General features: G+C 50.2%; 1 protein-coding gene across 1 annotated transcript in view; it reads left to right on the plus strand.

Annotated features, from left to right (window-relative positions):
* Positions 1-18,337, plus strand: part of Itpr2 (inositol 1,4,5-trisphosphate receptor type 2) — a gene marked incomplete at its 3' end in the record, with an annotated part of 262,276 nt that overhangs the window by 96,838 nt on the left and 147,101 nt on the right. Inside the window, 3 exon segments of the mRNA XM_055605618.1 lie at positions 2,271-2,328; positions 4,039-4,204; positions 5,518-5,691. Coding sequence (XP_055461593.1) covers positions 2,271-2,328; positions 4,039-4,204; positions 5,518-5,691 — 398 coding nt within the window.

Consider the following 18,337-nt stretch of genomic DNA (forward strand, 5'->3'; position numbering starts at 1 on the left):
TGTGTGTTTGTATTTAACTAGCTTACAGAACAATAGGTTGCCATAAGGCTTCTGCACAATCTTTGATTTTGCATTCTGCTTTTAAAGACTTCTAGCACCTTTTACACCTATCTTAAAGCAAAAGTGTTTCTGTGTCAGGAGAGGACAGTATCTACTGGCTGAGGCTGACACAGAGCCGTGCAAGACAGGGAGGCTTTGTTGTCACTGTGTCCTTTGCGCCCGGCCCGTGACTGCCCCCCCCCCCTGTGATGGCGGGGCTGCTGTTTATTCTGCCATTTCACAGAGGAGGTGCAGCTGAAGGGCAGTGTGTGTGTGTGTGTGTGTGTGTGTGTGTGTGTGTGTGCGCGCGCAAGCCCTGGTTAGCTAGAGAACGGAGAGGAAGGGCTCCCCAAATGCTCTCCTGTGGTGGCCCCTGGCTTTGGAATTCTACCTCACACTTAAAACCAGCATGTTTCTGAGACTCGGATCATAATCCCAACGAGCATGAAAATGGCTGTGAAATGTTTAGGTTACAGAGAGAACTTTGTGAAGACTGAGAAATATTCGTTCTCCTTTTACCTGGATGGGCCTGGCAGGCTTTAAACTCCACCTCAGGCCTCAGACAGCCTAATAGTTAAGGAGGCTTCTCTGAGGCTGACGCTGTGCGCATGTGGGAAGCCCCAGCAGTGCTGGAGCCGCCTCTCCCCCCCCCCCACCTGCTGTGAGGGCAGTGAGAAGGGACCAGGCCGCCGCCTCACTGCGGACCCCTCTGCTCCGAAGGCAGCCTGCCCTGCAGAGGCTGGCCTCCATCCTGCCTGAGGAGCCACTCAGGCGCCCTGGCACGCTGAAGTTTCCCAGAAGCACAGAGCCCAAAGGACTGTCTCCAGGGACGACCAGGCCAAATCGAAAGCCGGGCAGGCGGCCTCATTGACAGAGACATAACAGCCACTGGCTCCCCGAAGCCAGACTAGTGGAAACATGAGCGAGAGGGTCAGCAAAGTACCCAGCAACGGTTGAGGGCACCCCTGGAAATGCTTTCTGTGATGGAGCCGATTTGCGTGCGTGCATGCAGAGGCGTAGGATTGTCCCTTCTTTTTGTATCTCTCTTTTCATGCTTTAGAGATAATTGCCTCAGGTAGGAAATGACCCTGTGCAAGACAAAGAGAAAGATTTCAGGCGTGGCGGGAAGGTCACATCCATGGCAGCACAGTGACGTGGCTCTTTATGTGGATTTTGATCCTTTAAAAAAAACTTTTCCCTTGTGGCTGGGGGGACGGCTCAGCTGTTGAGAACACCGGCTGCCCTTTCAGAGCCTGTTAGCGTCCTCTCACCCACAGGGTAGCTCACAGCTGTACCTAACTCTAGTTCCAGGGCATCTGACACCCTTCTCTGGTCTCTGTGCACACGTGTGGGCAGAATATCCTCACATGTGAAGTGAAAGTAAAGGAGAACAAAGTGTTCTGTGCCATCACTCGTGTTACTTGTGTTTTTTTGTAGGCACACACCAAACACACACACACGCACACACACACACACACGCACACACACGCACACACACACACACTTACAAAGAAGAGCACCTTTGTAAAGACGCCCTTGACCATCTTTGCTCGCAGCTGCTGACGGTAACCCGTTAGTTTAAGGCTTGTATTAAATAGGAGCCAGCACATTTGGAGCCTGGATGCAATGCGCAGCATCTAAACACACACGCACATATGCGGAAGCGTCAGTTAATATGCTCAACTTTGTCCCGGTTTGTTTTTATGTTGCTGTGATAAAATACTCCAGCAAAAAGCAGCTTAGGGGAGAAGGGGCTCGTTTCTATATTTCCGTGTTATAGTCCAGCATGGCAGGAAAGTCACAGAACATGCCCCACAGAGAGCTGGTCACACCGTATCCGCAAGGACAAGATGGAAGTAAGTGCAGGCCTGTGCACCTGCTTGTGCTCAGCTTGAGTTCTTAAACGATCCAGGACCTCACACCTAGGGAATGGTGCCACCCACGGTGGGCTGGGCCTTCCCACATCAGTGAACATCGGTGAACAAGACAAGTTCTGCCCCACCCACTGCCCACAGGCTAACCCAGTGTAGACGGTTCCTCATTGACAATGTCTCCAGGGTGATGCTAGCTGTGTCAGGTTGGCAAAGCACCAGCGTGCTGAGTAAGTGGAACTGCATTGTGGTTTTCTGGACTGTTAAGATTCGGTGTCACAAAAGGTGTTGAAGTAAAAAATACCTTCAAGTAAGTGAGTGTGAGCAGAAAATAAAGGCGTTCTCCGTGTGTCTTCACAGCCCTCGTTCCTGACATCGACGAGATCGCGGCCCAGGCAGAAACCATGTTTGCTGGAAGGTAGTCTGCTGCCTCTTTGTTATACGTGAATACACCCTACCTCGAAGTTTGTCCATAGTTTTCTGTCATTCATCTTTTAGATATGTTTAGATTCCCCCGTTGCTGCTCACTTATTTCTGCCAGAAACAAAGTTTTTTACTCAGGGAAGAGCATGACCCTTAAGTCACCTGAACAAATGGGAGAAACGAGATCCACATATTTAGCTTCCTCAGAATTCTTAGCTTTGACTTCCTTAGCTAACGAGAGCATTGAAATGCCCTTTGGTTTCCTGGTATAAATATTGTTGTGTCTTGCAACACATCGCATCCCTGAGTCTCAGATAGCTGAGGCAAGAACGTGGCTTCTTTGGATGGTGCCCCAAGCTTTCTGTGTGAGGAGCCAGGCCTTTCTGTCAAGTGTCCATGATGGAGGAACGTAGGTGCCATGGCATGACCGCCCTCCGTCGCTGCCGCGTCCTGGCGTGTAAAGTTTCTTTTTCAGAAGTGAAACAGTAGCAGCCAGAACGAGCAAGCAGATCTCAGTCAGCATCGCTGAGATTCTAGTACAGGCCTTAGGTAACTCGAGGAGGCAGCCTGCTTACATGATCTCCTTATGGCCTCTTTTTCTCTAAAAGAGTAGTAAGAGCTAAGATTCATCGGGACCCCAGGATCCACAGCTCCATGCCAGCCTGGGCTCCACAGTGAGAGTCTGTGTAGGGGAGGGAGTGGAGGCAAAGGAGGGAGGGGAAGCAGGAAGGAAGGAGGGAAAGAGGGAGGGAGAAAGAAAGGGGAGACAGGAAGGAGGGAAGAAGGGGAAGCAGGAAGGAGGGAGGGAGGGGAAGCAGGAAAGAGGGAGGGAGGGGAAGCAGGAAGGAAGGAGGGAGGGAGGGAGAAAGAAAGGGGAGACAGGAAGGAGGGAGGGAGGGGAAGAAGGAAGGAGGGAGGGAGGGAGGGAGGGAGGGGAAGCAGGAAGGAGGGAGGGAGGCCCCGAAGATTTATAAGGTGGTGAACACCTGGCACAGCCCTGTCTTCTTCCGAGACACTGGCTTGTGCTATGCTTTCCCATTGAAGTGTGTTGTTATTCTGGGGAAGGAGGTAGAGCCAGTTTGTGATGTCACCTACAGCACAGACATGGCGTAGTGACACACTGGTGGTGACAGTGTGTTCTGTAAGGTGACACAGCTGAAGGTTCCTGGAGGGGGGACTGCACAGCCACCCTGTGCCGGGTTGCAGTGTGCCGGGCAGGTGACGGACGGGAGAGCTCTTCACAGACCACCACCAGCCGTGCCGGCATGTGGGTGTGCGGTCACCTACACAGTGTAGGCCTCTAGAGTGACAGCGAGTGACTGTGGCCGGCTTACGTGTTGAATATACTTGTAACCATTATTTCAGGGTGTGTGAGGGTGTGTGTGTGTGTATGTGACTGTGTGTGTCTGTGTGACTGTGTGTGTGTGTGTGTGTGTGTGTGTGTGTGTGTGTGAGGGTATGTATCTGTGCATGTGACTGTGTGTGTGAGAGGGTATGTATGTTTGTGACTGCCGAGTGGGGCCGCCCAGGCTCCGGCCATCGGTGGACGTCATCAGGAAATGCTCGTCGCAGAAGGGGGCTCAGGGAAGAGGGGCCAGGGAGCACAGGAGGATGGTGGGGCCCTGGGCCGTGAACTGCGTGTGGGAACGTGTTAACGGGAACGGTTCTGACGCCGTGGCGCACTTGTCTCTTCTCCTGGTTACAGAAAGGAGAAAATGCCGGTGCAGCTGGACGACGAGGGGGGCCGGACCTTCCTGCGGGTGCTCATCCACCTCATCATGCACGACTACCCCCCGCTGCTGTCTGGAGCCCTGCAGCTGCTGTTCAAGCACTTCAGCCAGAGGGCAGAGGTGCTGCAGGCCTTCAGGCAGGTGAGGCCGGCCAGCGAGTCGGGGGGGGAGAAACGGGCCTGGGAGCCGGGTGGCCTGATGGTGACGCTGTCTTCCTGGGACCCTGTCTGTCATTTCTGAGATGGGGGCAGCTGACCCGGAACTCACTATATTGCTCAGCTTGACCTTGAACTCTTGGCAGTCCCCCATCTCTGTACTATGATACCCAGCTTGTTACTTTTTGTTTTGACGGATAGGCGAGGCCTTGTCTGTGCCTCGACAGGACCTGCTTTGGAACGAGCCTCCCATGGGTGATTTTCACTCCTTATCTTCCTAAAAATGACTGACTCCAAAATTTAGGATGTGCTGGGGAACAGTAACGTATTAGAAATTTTGTTGCCATTGCTGTTATTTTGGCTATAGAACTGAATGGTGCATTGGACAATCCATAGCTTCAAAATAAATGTAATTTAAAATGCAGCCCCTTCGAAAGAAGGAAGTGATGAAGAGTCAGCCTTTTCGTATGTGCTGCTTGGAAGGCATGTTGATCTCTCAATGATTATGTGTGGGCGTCTCACTAATGTCCTGTGCTTAGCGAGCGTGGGCCTGCAAGGAAGCTTTGCGGGAAGATGTTGACAGAACACAGGAGTTAAATGGTAGCCATTTAGATGCACATGTTTCCCATGTATGTGCCATGAAGTATGTATAGATTACAAATTGTGCCGTTTTTCCAAGTTCTGAAACATCCGTTTATATTAGTGAGTGCATACTGTAGCCATTAATATGTTCTTCCATGTGTTTTTTATGTGTTGACTTTTTCAAACAGATACATTTATAGAAAGCCCCAGAAAAACTAGCTTGAGCCAGGAGATTAGAGTTGGATTATCTTTTAAGAGAAGAAGTACTTATTTTCATTTCGTGTATGTATGTTTCCATTCATGTATGTTTGTGTACATCTGTGTGCAGTGCCCCTGGACGCCAGAAGAGGGCGCGGAGTCCATGGAGGTTGTGAGCTGCCATATTGGTGCTGGGACCTGAATTTAGGTCTCTTTGAGAACATCAGCCCCCGAGCCATCTCTCCAGACCCAGAGACTTTTATGCCAAATTTCCTTTTAGCATTTTAAAAAGTGTTTTGAGCACACATCTAAGAATTCCTTTTCACATGTGACCATATTGCTTGGAGTTCATGAACACGTGCAGCTAAGTTTCCAGTCAGTACAAAAGCAATATCCTAAATGTTCTGTAAACATTGAACTTCACCTAATGCGTGTTTAAAGAGGGGATTGAGGGTGTACAGGAACTAGGGATACAGAAACCTGTGTGAGAATATTAAGGAGGAAGTTTTCTGTGTTTAGGTGCAGTTACTGGTGTCAAACCAAGATGTTGATAACTACAAGCAAATCAAGGCAGATCTGGACCAGCTGCGGCTGACGGTGGAGAAATCCGAGCTGTGGGTTGAGAAGAGCAGCAGCTACGAGAATGGCGAGATGGGGGAAGGTCAGGCCAAAGGAGGTGAAGAGACCAACGAGGTTTGTTCTCAAGATCACTATGAGGATGAAGATTGCGTATTTTCACATACTGTCTAGGAGCGCTTTACCTCCGTCTGTGCCCCACGCGTGCAGTGCCCATAGAGGCCAGAAGGGGGCACCGCATCCGAGGGAACCGGGGGTGCAGAGGTTGTGAGCTGGGTCCCGGGGGCCCGGCCGCCAGTGCTCGGCTGGTAAGCCAGGGGCCGGCCCCCGCTTTTAAAAGCAGTTGTAACACCTGTGAAAGCCAGGCGCCGCTGGCGTCCCATTGGCGGCGTTCCTGAGCCGCCTGCCCGGTGTCCCGCTGGGGTTTGTCACTGGGGGTGAGGTTGCACACTGCTGCTCTCCGGGCGTTTCGGGTCTCAGAGTGGTGGCGCAGGAAGTGTGAAGTAAATATTCATGTCGGTTCTTAAAAATGCGGGTGACGAGGTCGAGTCGGGTGGCGGCTCACGTCAGTCTCAGGACGGTGGGCTACCTACATGTCATTCTACGCGTTAGCTTTAGGGACTCTTCCCCATAATTTTTAAAACTGCCTGTGGAGTGCAGACTTTGTGACTTCTAAAGATTTGTTTTATGATCAGTTAGGGCGTACGGTGGCGGGATTCTTCTCTATCGCACTTCTGAAGAGAAAAAGTAGGCATTGAGTCTGCGCTTCCCACGTCCCGCCAAAGCTCGGATGTTTTTACACTTGGAGAATGTCACAGCAAACATGGGAGATTCCTGTAGGCCTACATTTTCAAGTTTAATAAACTAAAGCTTGGAAAACCCACGGGCTCCCCTAGGCTTTGAACTCTGGGACTTGACCAGCATTTGGATGATAAGATCCAAGTTCCCTAAGATTGCGCTTTCTGACATTATTAACAAGTTGCTATGCTTTCACAAATTATACCCCTCTCTTCTGAAAAATCACAGTTTACATGTGTCCTAGGAAATTTACCGTGGCTTCTCACTGGCTTAGACATACCTGTGGAGTTATTTCGTGGCGCTCTCTGGCTTGTGGTGTAAAAAATCATTGTTCTGGAGGATTCGAATGAGTGAGTTGTGAAGCTGGCATTTAGTCTCCGAGTCTCAGGAAACAGCAGTCTTTTTAGGTATGCTGGCTAGAAGGGGTTTAGTATGAAGAGTTACATACTTGGGAAATCCAGGGTTCACAGAGGTTGGCTGCGGAGCCATGGCGGCTCTGCTGACGTGGCTGCGTCTGCGTGGACAGGCTGTGACCGACGCGGCGCGCTGATGGAGTGTTAGTGTCAGTGCTGGTGGGGTTCTTTTGGTTTTTGTTTGGTTTGGTTTTCCCTGTCACTTTGACACAAGTTGGGTCATCTGGGAGTAGGGACTCTCAACCGAGGAAGCGCCTCTGTCAGGCTGGCCGGTGGCAAAGTCTGTGGGGACTTTCCTTGATCAGTGATCGCTGTGGGAGGGCCCAGCCCCCTTGGGCGCCTCCCCTGGGCAGGGGATCTGTGAAAAAGCAAGCCTAGTGAGTCCCCAGAGCACGCCACTAAGCCGTGTTCCTCCGTGGCCTTGGCTTCATTTCCTGTCTGCACGCTCCTGCCTCTGATTTCTGCTCTGGCTTCCCTTCATGTGACAGTTAACATTAAATAAACCCTTTCCTCTCCAAGCTACTGTTAGTCACATGTAAGAGAAGTCAGTTACACGGCTTCAGTGGACATTAACAACTGACAGTGTGAACGCACCAGCAAATAAGGCTCCAACTTTATTTATTTTTTAAGACTTGTTTTGATTTATGTGTATGTGTGAGTGTATTCCATGGGCATGTGCTTGCAGAGGCCAGAAGAGGGCGCTAGAGGCCCCGCAGCTGGGGTTGCAGGCAGTGTGAGTGGCCCAGGGTGGGTGCTGGGAACTGAACTCAGGTCCCTGCCAGCACAGCAGCAGCTCTTAACTGCTGAGCCAACCTCAAGTGCCTGAGCTGTAATTTCCTGCTTCAGTCTTGTCATCATAGGTCTTCGGGCTTAATTCTGAGGCCGCTCCTGCATCTCCTGGTTGTATCCTAGCAACAGCATTCTGCTGTCCTGTCTGTGCACAGCATCACCTACAACAAACAGGCACCTCTGAGCCTCCGGCTTAGGGACGAAGGAGCGTGACCCAGGAGTTCCTCCTAGTGCCTTGTCTGGAGCCTGGGCACATTTTACCGCTAAACCAGTGAGTTAAGGCAGCTATGCTAATTTGTGTAATTTGTGTTTGTGTCAACTGGATGTAAGCTGGAGTCATCTGGGAAGGAGTGTGGACTGAGCCTGTGGACATGTCTGTGGGAAATCTTGGTTGTTTGTTGATGGAGGAGGACACAGCCCTCGGCAGGTGACACCGTTCCTGAGCAGGTGGTCCTGGGCTGTCTCAGGAAGCCAGCCAAGCATGTGCCCGTGAAGAGAGCCAACAAGCAGCATGCTGTCATGGCTTTTGCTCAGGTTCCATCAGTGATTCACTGTGGCCTGGAGTGTATGATGTATAAGCCCTTCACCCCTCAAGTTGCACGTGCTCAGCAATACGAATCAAACTTGAGCAGTGTGTATCTCAAGAAATAGAACAGGCCCGGTGTGGTGGCACACTCCTGTAATCCCAGCACTCAGGAGGCAGAGGCAGGCGGATCTTTGTGAATTTGAGGCCAGCCTGGTCTACAAAGTGAGTCCAGGACAGCCAGGGCTACACAGAGAAACCCTGGCTCAAAACAAACAAACAAACAAACAAACAAATAAACGGAACCCACCCCTCAGGCCCCCGTGGTCTTTCTGTACCCAGAATAAGCCACTCCTGTGGGTTTGTTGGCTCCCTTCCTTAATGGTTCTGTTTGGGCAGGTAGTGAGGTTGTTTGCTCACGAGTACCAGATAACGCTGCTGGGCTGTGGAGATGGCTCAGTGGTTAACACACTTGCCACACTAGCGCAAGGGCCAGGGGGTTTGCATGACTGGAACCTATGTAAAATCTGCATGGGCATCGCAGGTGGCCTGTGGGTTCAGCATCAAAAGGCAGAGGTAGAGGAGCAAGCTGGCAGCCGGACTAGCCTTATTGGTGAGCCGTGGGATGGACTGACGGACTCTGCCTCAGCGAATAGCCTCAGTGAGCAGTGGAGATGACTCCAGAAAACCGCTGTGACCCCTCATGCAGGCTGGTTGTGGCTAGGAAGACACTTGCTGTGTGTTCAGCTGCGTCTTCATTTTGAAACTCCAGCGCAGTATACATTAAACCGTCTTAGTGTGGCTGCGCTGACACGTTAATGGAAATACAGATCTGGTAGTTTCTCTCGAACCTTGCAGTAAACACCGAGTAACTTACTCACTGAGTAATTTCACCCACATCTTATTTGTAGTTTACACCAGCTGAAGGTTTAACTTTAGCCCTTATACTTGTTCATGACTGCAAATGGGCTGTTTTCACATTTATTTGGTGGTTTTCACCAGTTTTGTTGCTTCCTAAATGTTTTGTTCCTTCTACTTGATGTCCGTGTGTGCTCCTTCCAGAGTGTGGATAGTTGGGGGTTGCTTTTCTAATTTAAAACATTTTCAAGTTTTGCTGTTTGGACACTGAGCTGCCATGGGCTACATCTGTGCGGGTGTGTGTGTGTGTGTGTGTGTCTTTCTAGGTTATCTCCATGAATGGTCCTTGGTTGGAGTATCAGTCTCAGAAAAGATCCCTGGGCCCAGATTTTTTGGTTCTGTTATTCTCCTTGTGGAGCTCCTGTTCCCTCCAGGTCTATCTCCCCCTTCTTTCAGAAGATTCCCTGCACTCTGCCCAAACTTTGGCTAGGAGTCTCAGCTTCTGCTTTGATACCCTGCTGGGTAGTCTTTCAGAGGACCTCTGTGCTAGGCCTCTGTCCTGTTCCCTGTTTTCTCCTTCTTCCAATGTTTATCCTTTTTGTCTTCCTAAGTGAGGATTGATCATCTTACCCAGGGTCCTCCTTCTTGCTACAGCAAGAGCTCTTAACCACTGAGCCATCTCTCCAGCCCCATTTGGAATTTTCTTAGGAATGTTTATGTCATTATTTTTCTGCTCATGTGTGATTACATGTTCTTAGGTTTTTTCACAGACTTCATTTTCAGGACAGTTTGGCGTCTAGAGAGAAATTTCACGTGAAGAAGACAGTTCTCACACACTTCCTCTCTGCTCTCTTACCCCCTTGCTCACATCCGGGATCTGTGTGTTGTGTCTTAGACTTGACGAGCCACACCCAACACATTTTAGGAACTAAAGGCTTTGCTTTGTTGAGGGCTCACTGTCTGCAGCCCATTGTGCGAATGGTTGTGAGAACTGAATAATGTCACCCACGACAGCAGAGTAGACCCACTGTCCTGCCAGGCCCTGCCTGCCACCTGTCCCTCCTCCCCACAGAGCTCCCGGAGACTCTGCAGGTTTACGTTTTTCCAAGTGGTTTGATCATGAAATAACTGTCTCTTTGGCTTAATATGTACATAACATTTTCCGGTAACTCCACATAGACAGAAGGCATTTAGCCCTGTAATAGTCCATGTGTGGCATCCTGCTGACTGATATCTTAATAAATACTCAGCTAAGGACGTCTGTTTGGTTATGAGATATTATAATTGTTTGGTTGCAGACTCTGAGCCTGTATGTTTTGGTACCCGGCCTGGGGGTTGAGGAGGGTGCTGTTTTTCTTATGGTAATTGTAGTTTCCCCAGCCGGATGCCAGGGGGCGCTGCTACCCTGAGCCCACAGAGATCCCTATCTGTATGCCAGTCTCAAGGTTTAGCTCCTCAGAAGTTGACACTTGCTCAGAGCCTGGGGCCTGAGCTGCAGAGCTAACCTTGCATTTGCCGTCTGGGTGGTCAGTCCATAGTCTGTGGATTGGAGCCCTCTGCTGATGGCTTTTGGTTGTGTACCCCAACTCCACTTGCTGAGGTGGAGGGTGGGCGTGACTCTGGGAAATGTTGAAGTAACTTGAGACCTAGAACCTAGCTTCTTTGTAGGAAGCTGTGTCGTAGTTTCAGCTGTTCCTGCAGAAGGTCCTAGCTGGGGTTATTCAGGCCTTTAGTGTTTTGTGGCTGTTTTGAAGGTGAGCTCTATGTGGAATTCTGAGACCTGAATTTAGTCTGGAGAGGATCTGCTGTGCCCTGGGGGTTCTGGTTTGCAGCTTCATTAAATACAGATTTCGTCTGGGGACTTTGGGGGACTTCTTATCAACGGGAATTCTAGTCCCAGATCCTGAGAGTGGGTTTCTCTTTGTGGACGGGAGCTTGAGAGGGAAAGCCCTTAGACCTTGGCCAGAGCAAAGCCGAGCTACGGGTGTTCCCTGTGTCCCTCCTGAGGGCCTCGCTGTCCCCGACTCACTGCTGTGCTGTCTCCTGTGTTGATTGTGGATCTGTGGCTTCTGGCCAGAATTTCCATCTTTTCTTGGCAGTCAGACTTGACAGCTCCCCTCCTTCCTCTGTGTCTCTCTGTGCTCCCCCCACCCCCTCCAAAATCTAGATTTCCAGCACGGGCTAAAGCCCAAGGGGTGCCAGGGAAGTCACAGCTTCTTCGGCTCTGAAATTTTTTTATGAGCTTTCATGGCTCCTGGCCTCCGACTGAAAAGAAGCATCTTAAATAATTATCTGTCACCTGTGGTGTCGTCCAGCGGCCTCATCATATTGTGCCCGGCAGGTGTCAACAGTCGTCAGCCTCTCTGTGTTCTCACCCGAGTATCTGTGCCCCTGGGGTCTGCACCGATGCTGGAGATGAGCCTCGTGGACCCCGCCTGGGCCTCCTTTCCCTGACTAGTGCTTGTGTTTCTGTGGAGTAGAGTTTCTCTTTCAAACTCTCTGCCTAGTGTGAAATCTGCGTGCTCACGCCCGTCACTCCATGCTCACGCCTCATGTTCACCCCGTCACCCACACACTCACTCCTTTGGTACACACAGGGATTTCTGATGTCTGATCTCCAGTCTAATATTGCAGATACGGCTCTCGCTCTGCAGAAACAAAGACATTAAAATAGTGTGGCAGCGTCCAAGCATATAGCATGGGCCTGTTGGAGGCATAGAGGGAGCTAGTTACGAATGTGTTCAGGAAGAATAGGAGTAAGTGTGCATTAGAAAGGCAGGGAGCTGTGTTCCCGGGAAGGAGCAAGCGCTCCATCCGGCAGAACACAGTGCTTCCGAGAGCCAGGCTCAAGGAGGCACCTGAGAGCCTTCTGCGCATGATCAGGTGTGAACTTAGAATGCACACGGGTGGGAGGTGATAGAGACTGAGGCAAACAGGTGAGCGGAGAAGCTGGAAGGACCCTTTCATAATGAGGTAACTTCAGGAGACAAAAAAAAAAAATTCGGGAAACAAGTTGTTAACTTATACACAGCTGAGTAATCTCCAGTGTGAGTGAAGCAGCAGCCAAGGACAGTGGTGACAGACAGGGCGACACCCGTTCCCGTGACAGTGGAAGTAGCCAGCAGCAGGCAGCGTGCACCCCGGCCGGCCGTGGGCGCAGTGAGCCTTTGTGTCTGTGTTTCACAGAGGCTGTAAACATGGCCTGAGCAAGTCCAAGCAATGTCAGACAGTTAGATATTAGAGCACACGTGGCCTAAGTCCCGGGCTTCGTTAATGTAATAAGAAAGTCTTCAATAACATGAAAGTTTGAAAATGTTTGTTTATTTTGTTTTTTAAGTTATACTGGTTAAACATATCTGCACTCGTACTTTTGTACCCACAGTTTAGTTTTCTTATTTGTTTAGTGACAGCACAGGCTTGAGGGGGAAGAGTTTACTTAAAACAAAACCTTATATGGCACATACATGTTTTCTACCCTGTGATTTATGGTGAATATTCTGATTTTTAAAAGATGTTCACCCTGTTTTTTTATCTGATAAAAACTAGCGCACTTTCTCATCAAAGTCAAGTTTAGTACACATGAAAGTGAACTTTCTTATTTGCAAATGGCCATTAAACGAAAGACTTCGGCATAATTTAAACATGAGAGAACCGGTAGGTCTTACTGTAGGCAAAAAGATGAAGAGCCTCAGCTTTGTGTCTTCGGGAGAATCACACGTGAGAATAGGATTCCAAATGACCCCACTGCTGGAGCTGATCTCTAAGAATCAGAGAGAGGGGCAGATCCCACACCCAGCGTGTGTAAGCCGTGATCCCTGTGTGCAGATGTGTCTTCTGGGGCACGGGAAGTGTGTCATTTTGGAGGCCACGGGCTGGAGGGCAGGCAGAGAGTGTCGTGCCTTCCGAATTTAGGAGAGGTTGAGCGGCAGCGACTGGGTGGCTTAGGTTGGGCTTGCCCTTCCTGCCCGCCTGCTCTGTGTTCGGCCTGTGAAGCAGGGCACCTGGCACCCGTGCTCCAGGGCCGCTCTGCTCGTGCTGTTTTATTGTTTTTGTCATCAGGACTTTGCTTCTCTGTGTTTACCTATTTCTTTCTATGCACATGTGTAGCTTTCAGTGTTGTCTTTTAATTTGAAACATTTTTGTGGGTATGTGTACCAGTGTGCGTATGTGTGTACCTGTGTGTGTGCTGTTTCTGACGTCCAGTGCTAGGATTACAGGCTTGCTGCTATTCTTGGCTTCTAGCTTTCTGTAAGGAAATTACCCACTCAGTGACGTTAAGTCACATTAAGCCCATCTGTCTGCTTTTGAACTAGGGACAAGATTTTCTCTCCTCAGATTCTCTGGTTAGGTCTTCTTGGTGCTCGCCCTGTCTGGATCCATGTCTGTGCTTTTGCTTCCGAATCTTTTGTTGTTCTTTTAGTGCCCACATGGAGCAGGGAATGGAATGGACCGAACAGTATCCTTGAGGGCTGTCTGGTTGTCTAGACAAGGGGCTGGGATTGTGTGGCTGTCTGCCCTTTCCTTCAGGATACTTTAACTCCGATCTGTAAGAGACCTGTGACTTGTGCCTGAAGCAGGGCCGATCCGGTTCTCTATGGGCTCCATTGCTGGGCTCTTTGAGCGCCCCCAGAGGTGCAGCCGCCAGCTGCAGGGCACAGTCTGGCCATCTTCACAGACTAGACCCACTGTCAGCGTGTCCTTGAAAAAGCTGCCATGTGGTGAGGAGAGCAGGTCTTTGGAAACTAGAGCTGTCCTATGCCCAGCAGAGCCTCCATTGGCCTCTAGAGGGAGGGGCCTCAGAGAGCTGTCCTCAGGCACGTCAGAGGCGCTGTGCGGTCACCTTCAGACAGACTTGCCAGGGGTGCTGTTCCTCAGCTCTGTGAATGCTTTAATGGTAGGATGCTTTGAGCACAGCACAGGGGCAGGGCTCATTGTGAAGTGTGGCGTGCTTTCATGGGTGAGAGGAACCGGACGGTTCACTGTGCTGGTCTGTGTTTACGGCAGGATCTGCACGGTTTCTAAAGTTTCTAGAACAGATGGCTTTCCTTGCAGACTTTCAGTGACCTGTTTGAGGGGCCTGTTTGTTTAATCTGTGGACAGGTATGTCTTTATTCTTCATCAGAAAGCCCGCTGTTACACACTGATCTTGTACGATACAGGGTCTCAGAGCTAGGGTTGGGTAGTCATCTGATAATGCCCTCCTGGGTGTTCAGGATGCTATAGCTCCTTTCTGGGCCAGAGGCATGGCCCAGGCCATGTTCTGAGGAGTCTGCAGTCCTAAGGCTCCAGCTGCTGGCTTTACAAGCAGCTGGCTGTGAGGAGGGGTTACCCCAGGGACCCCCAGACTTGTTAATGTCTAACTAGCTTCCTCAAGGTATCAAGATCTGAAACTCTAAGACCACTCAGTTGCCACTGAGCTGTTGCAGCTGCTTTGGCCCGAATTTGAGGTTAAATGAACTTAGAGTCTCTCCACTCTGCACACTTCTGGCCTCTGGAGGCCCTCAGGGAGCCAGGCAGAGGTGTAGACTGAAGAACCGTTTGACAGTGAGCCGAGTGTGACTGGGAGGAGATAATGTTAAGGCAGAAGTTGAACACACCTTCCCAAGACCAGTGGGATCACGCCGACATGACAACCCATCCCGCCCCCACCCTGGTCTGAGATCCGGCTCATAGCTGTTCGCCATGAGGGTGCCTCACGGGCTTTGAGTGTGACGTTTGCAGTTCGCAAGAGCAGATGAAACAGCTGCCTTGCTGCGAGCGCCTTCACAGCGTTCAGCACTGGCAACACCGCAGAAGGCCTAGAGCAGCTTTTTATCTTTAGTATTTTTATCTTTTATTTCTGTAGAGCTGTATCTACCTCCTTGAAAACATGTGCGTGCATGCTTGCATGTACGTGGTGTCTACCTGCTGGTGTGTGTGTGTGTGTGTGTGTGTGTGTGTGTGTGTCTGTCTTTTTATTTAACAGGTGATTGGTGGGTGCCCCCGCTGACCCCCTTGAAAAGGACAGCCACCATGGAAGCCCAGACGCGAGGGAAGCAAGGAGTCTACAGACTCAGCAGCTGTCTTGTGTTCTGTCTTGGGTACACTCAGCAGCACATGAGGAGAGAGTTCTCATCTTGAGTTCGCAGCGTAGAAACAAAAGTCTAGGCCCAAACTAACAGACACAGACACGGCTTGTTAACAAGGAGGGACAGACATAACCACTGGCGTGTCTGTTTCTTTGAGCAGGTACCTATGTCCTTCAAGATCCATGGGAGATGCTGCCTCTAGAGAAGTAGTTTTAACCCGGGGTCACCATGGCCATTGGAAAGCACAGAGAGTTCCATGATTCACAACAGGAACAAGATGGCAGTTATGAAGCAGCACTTCATTTTAGGCTTGGGGTCACAGCGCATGAGGAACTGTATTAAAGGCATTTGGAAGGTTGAGGGAGCTGCTCTAGAAGGTCCAGAGTTAGAGTTCGACTTGGGATCAAAATTCCGGCTACCGTTTTCCGGAATGTGGTGGCCCCATGGGAACACTCAGCTGAGTTCAGTGCTCAGCTGCACAAACTGGGTTACAAGCCTGTCTTCCCAGCTGAGGTTGAGTCAGAAAGACCCGTTCAGGGTCACCTTTGGTTACATGTGAAGTTTGAGGCCAACCTGGGAGACATGAAATGCTGTCTACAACAAACAGAAGGGTATAAATCAGACATGTCCGTGGTGTTCCCTAAAACCAAGCAAAGGGGGCTTTCCGGGGCACGAGTTCTGTTGCTTTGTCAGTGTGATGGACAAGGACACGGAGGGTATTTAGTTTGACGCCAGATTAAACATTATCAAATGGCCTCAAAAAATAACATCAATGAAATAAAAAGTCATTTATTTCAGGGGATGATAATAATAATAATAAACACATAATAAATAATAACAAAAATAAAAATAATGAAGTGGAGAGAGGTAAGGCCAGAAGCCGGTGTGCCCTCTCTCAGAGGGAAGGGATCTGTGTCTGGGTGAGCAAGGCATCTGCCGGCTCTGGGGCACCCAGCCTCCCGAACCTATCGTGGTCCCTGACTCACGGCTTCACACGGCCTCGCACATAAACTGTCACCCAAGCCTCCATGATGTTACAGGCGAGACATAGATACTACCCTGTGGGTTTCACTCCTCTGTGTCTCGGCATGGCTGGCATTGCTCCTGAGCCGGGGAGGGAAGGGCCTCATCACCCTGCCGGGCTATCATTTCCTGAAGTGTGTGCGCCAGGGCAGTGCTGAAGGGACATGCATTCTGGGTGTCAGCTAAACTGAGATCATACTGACGCACAAAACCTGCAAGACTGGCTGTTAGCGTTTGCCCTGTGTGGCCTGTGGGGTTTGGGGGGAGGGCAGGTGTCTGCCACTGAATCCTGGGTAAGGCTGCCGGTTAGAATAGAGCCGCTCACTGGGTAAAGAGTGGTTAGTTGAAGAGGAGGCTTGGGGTGCGGATGGTGAGCAGGCTGCTTTGCAACTGCAGCCCTCGCTGAGGGCCGGCTCCTGAAGCTGGAGGTGGGGCCGAGGAAGTTTTCACCGAACTGCTGTCATCCAGCGGCTGTGGGCACCCCACAGGGCTCTACAGGACTTGGGAAGTTCTGGCTTTTCAAGAGCCTGAAGCCTCCTACTTAGATTTTAGATGCTGGGTCTCCATTAATCCATGTCAGTTCAGTCTTTTCCGCACATGCACGTGCATGCGTACGTGTACACACACACACACACACACACACACACACACACACACACACGCACACACTTCTGTTTTGAGCAGGACTCACACCGTGTCTCTTCTGAGTGCCCTGCATCATGCTTGTCCTGCTTCTGCAGCAGCTTGTTTACAGTGATCGCGTAGTGTGTGATTACAGTACTTTCCCGGGAGATCTGTTAGCGGAGCTCCCCCCACACTCGCAGAAGTGACGTTAGGTTGTGTAGCTGGTGGTAAGAGCAGCCCGGCAGGACCACTGTGCGCCTTGTGACTCTTGTCCAGGCACTGTCCTCTGTGGTAACTTCCCACCCCAGCCTGCCCAGGCCTGCTCAGGGCTGGGACCTGGCATAAATGGCACTCCTAAACTTTGTAGTTTTCCACTATTTTGTTGTTAGAATAAATTTAGGGCTTTGTGGATTTGGTCACTGACCTGGGCCTAATGTTTGGTCGAATATAATGAACACCATCAATTTCTGTTCTTTAGGGAGGCAGACTCTTGGACATCTTTATTTAAAATGTTTTCAGAATAATAATAACCATAACTATCCTTATTTGGTGAACAGTTTGCATATTTCTGAATTCCTGATTCCTGCCTGTGAATCAGCCAGATGTTCTGTGGGTTGATGTTTTTGTTCAGCTTAGTTACTGACTTATTTTCTGAAATTAAAAAAGATTGTTTATGGAATTCTCCAGTGTCCCCTTCTTTTGTTGTCTCCTGGAACTTTAAATTAAAATCATTATTCTTCATAATTCCTTTACAGAGCTAAGCATTTCCTGTCTCTTCTCCTGGGCTGAACCAAAGCACATAATTTTTTTTTTTTTTTTGTAATGTTTTACCCAATATTACTCTTTTCTTTTTCCTTTGTTGGTGCTGGGATTTGAACCCAGAACTGTGTGCATGTAAGACACGCGCTCTGCCTCTGGACTGTACCCCCTGTGCATGCTGCTTTTTTAAAGGCAAGACTGCTTCCTCCCAAGGCTGTGGTTAGGCTTTGCCTGTCATTTTTAGCTGTTCTCGTTAATGTTGACCGACTCAGGGAGAGGAGCTTGACGTAGCCCTGCTCACAGATTCCCATCTGCTTGTGCTGCTTGTGCTCCTGGCGTCGCAGTGCGAAGCTCCCGGTGGTGCTGGCTTCAGACCGACCACACCCTTGGGCACAGAGCACTCCTTCAGTATCGTTTACTGACGGGGAGTTTGAGTTAGTTTTTTAAATTGATCCAGGAGCCCCACGGGGGGGCACCTTAGGACAAATAGAACATCAGTTGGCCTGTGTATCTGTATTACGTTCTCCTGACCTTAGACTTTGGCTCCACTAACTATGGGAGCCTGACGTTGCCAATATTCAGGAGGTTAGGGCACTTTTGACCCAACTTCAGCTCGACATTGAAGTCTTGTTCTGTGTATGTGTTGGTCAGGGAAGTGAGGGCGGGTCAGCTCCGGCCACTGCAGTGTTTCCCCGCTCTCCCTGTGGCACCTCTGGAAGCATGCTTACGGACTTCTGTGGAGACATCTCCCCCCTGCCCGCCATGTACCCCTTATGCTCTTATGCTTATGTTTTCACCTTTGAAGACCTCGCCTCAAGCGTAGGCTCCTCTGCAATGCTGCCTGAAGCTGGGTTGCTCTTTGTCCTTGGTTAGCAAGCCGTATTCATTTGAAATCTCTGATTTCTCGT

Source organism: Psammomys obesus, unplaced genomic scaffold (assembly GCF_907164565.1).
Source record: "Psammomys obesus unplaced genomic scaffold, mPsaObe1.curated_primary_1811, whole genome shotgun sequence".
In the NCBI taxonomy this organism is placed as follows: Eukaryota; Metazoa; Chordata; class Mammalia; order Rodentia; family Muridae; genus Psammomys; species Psammomys obesus.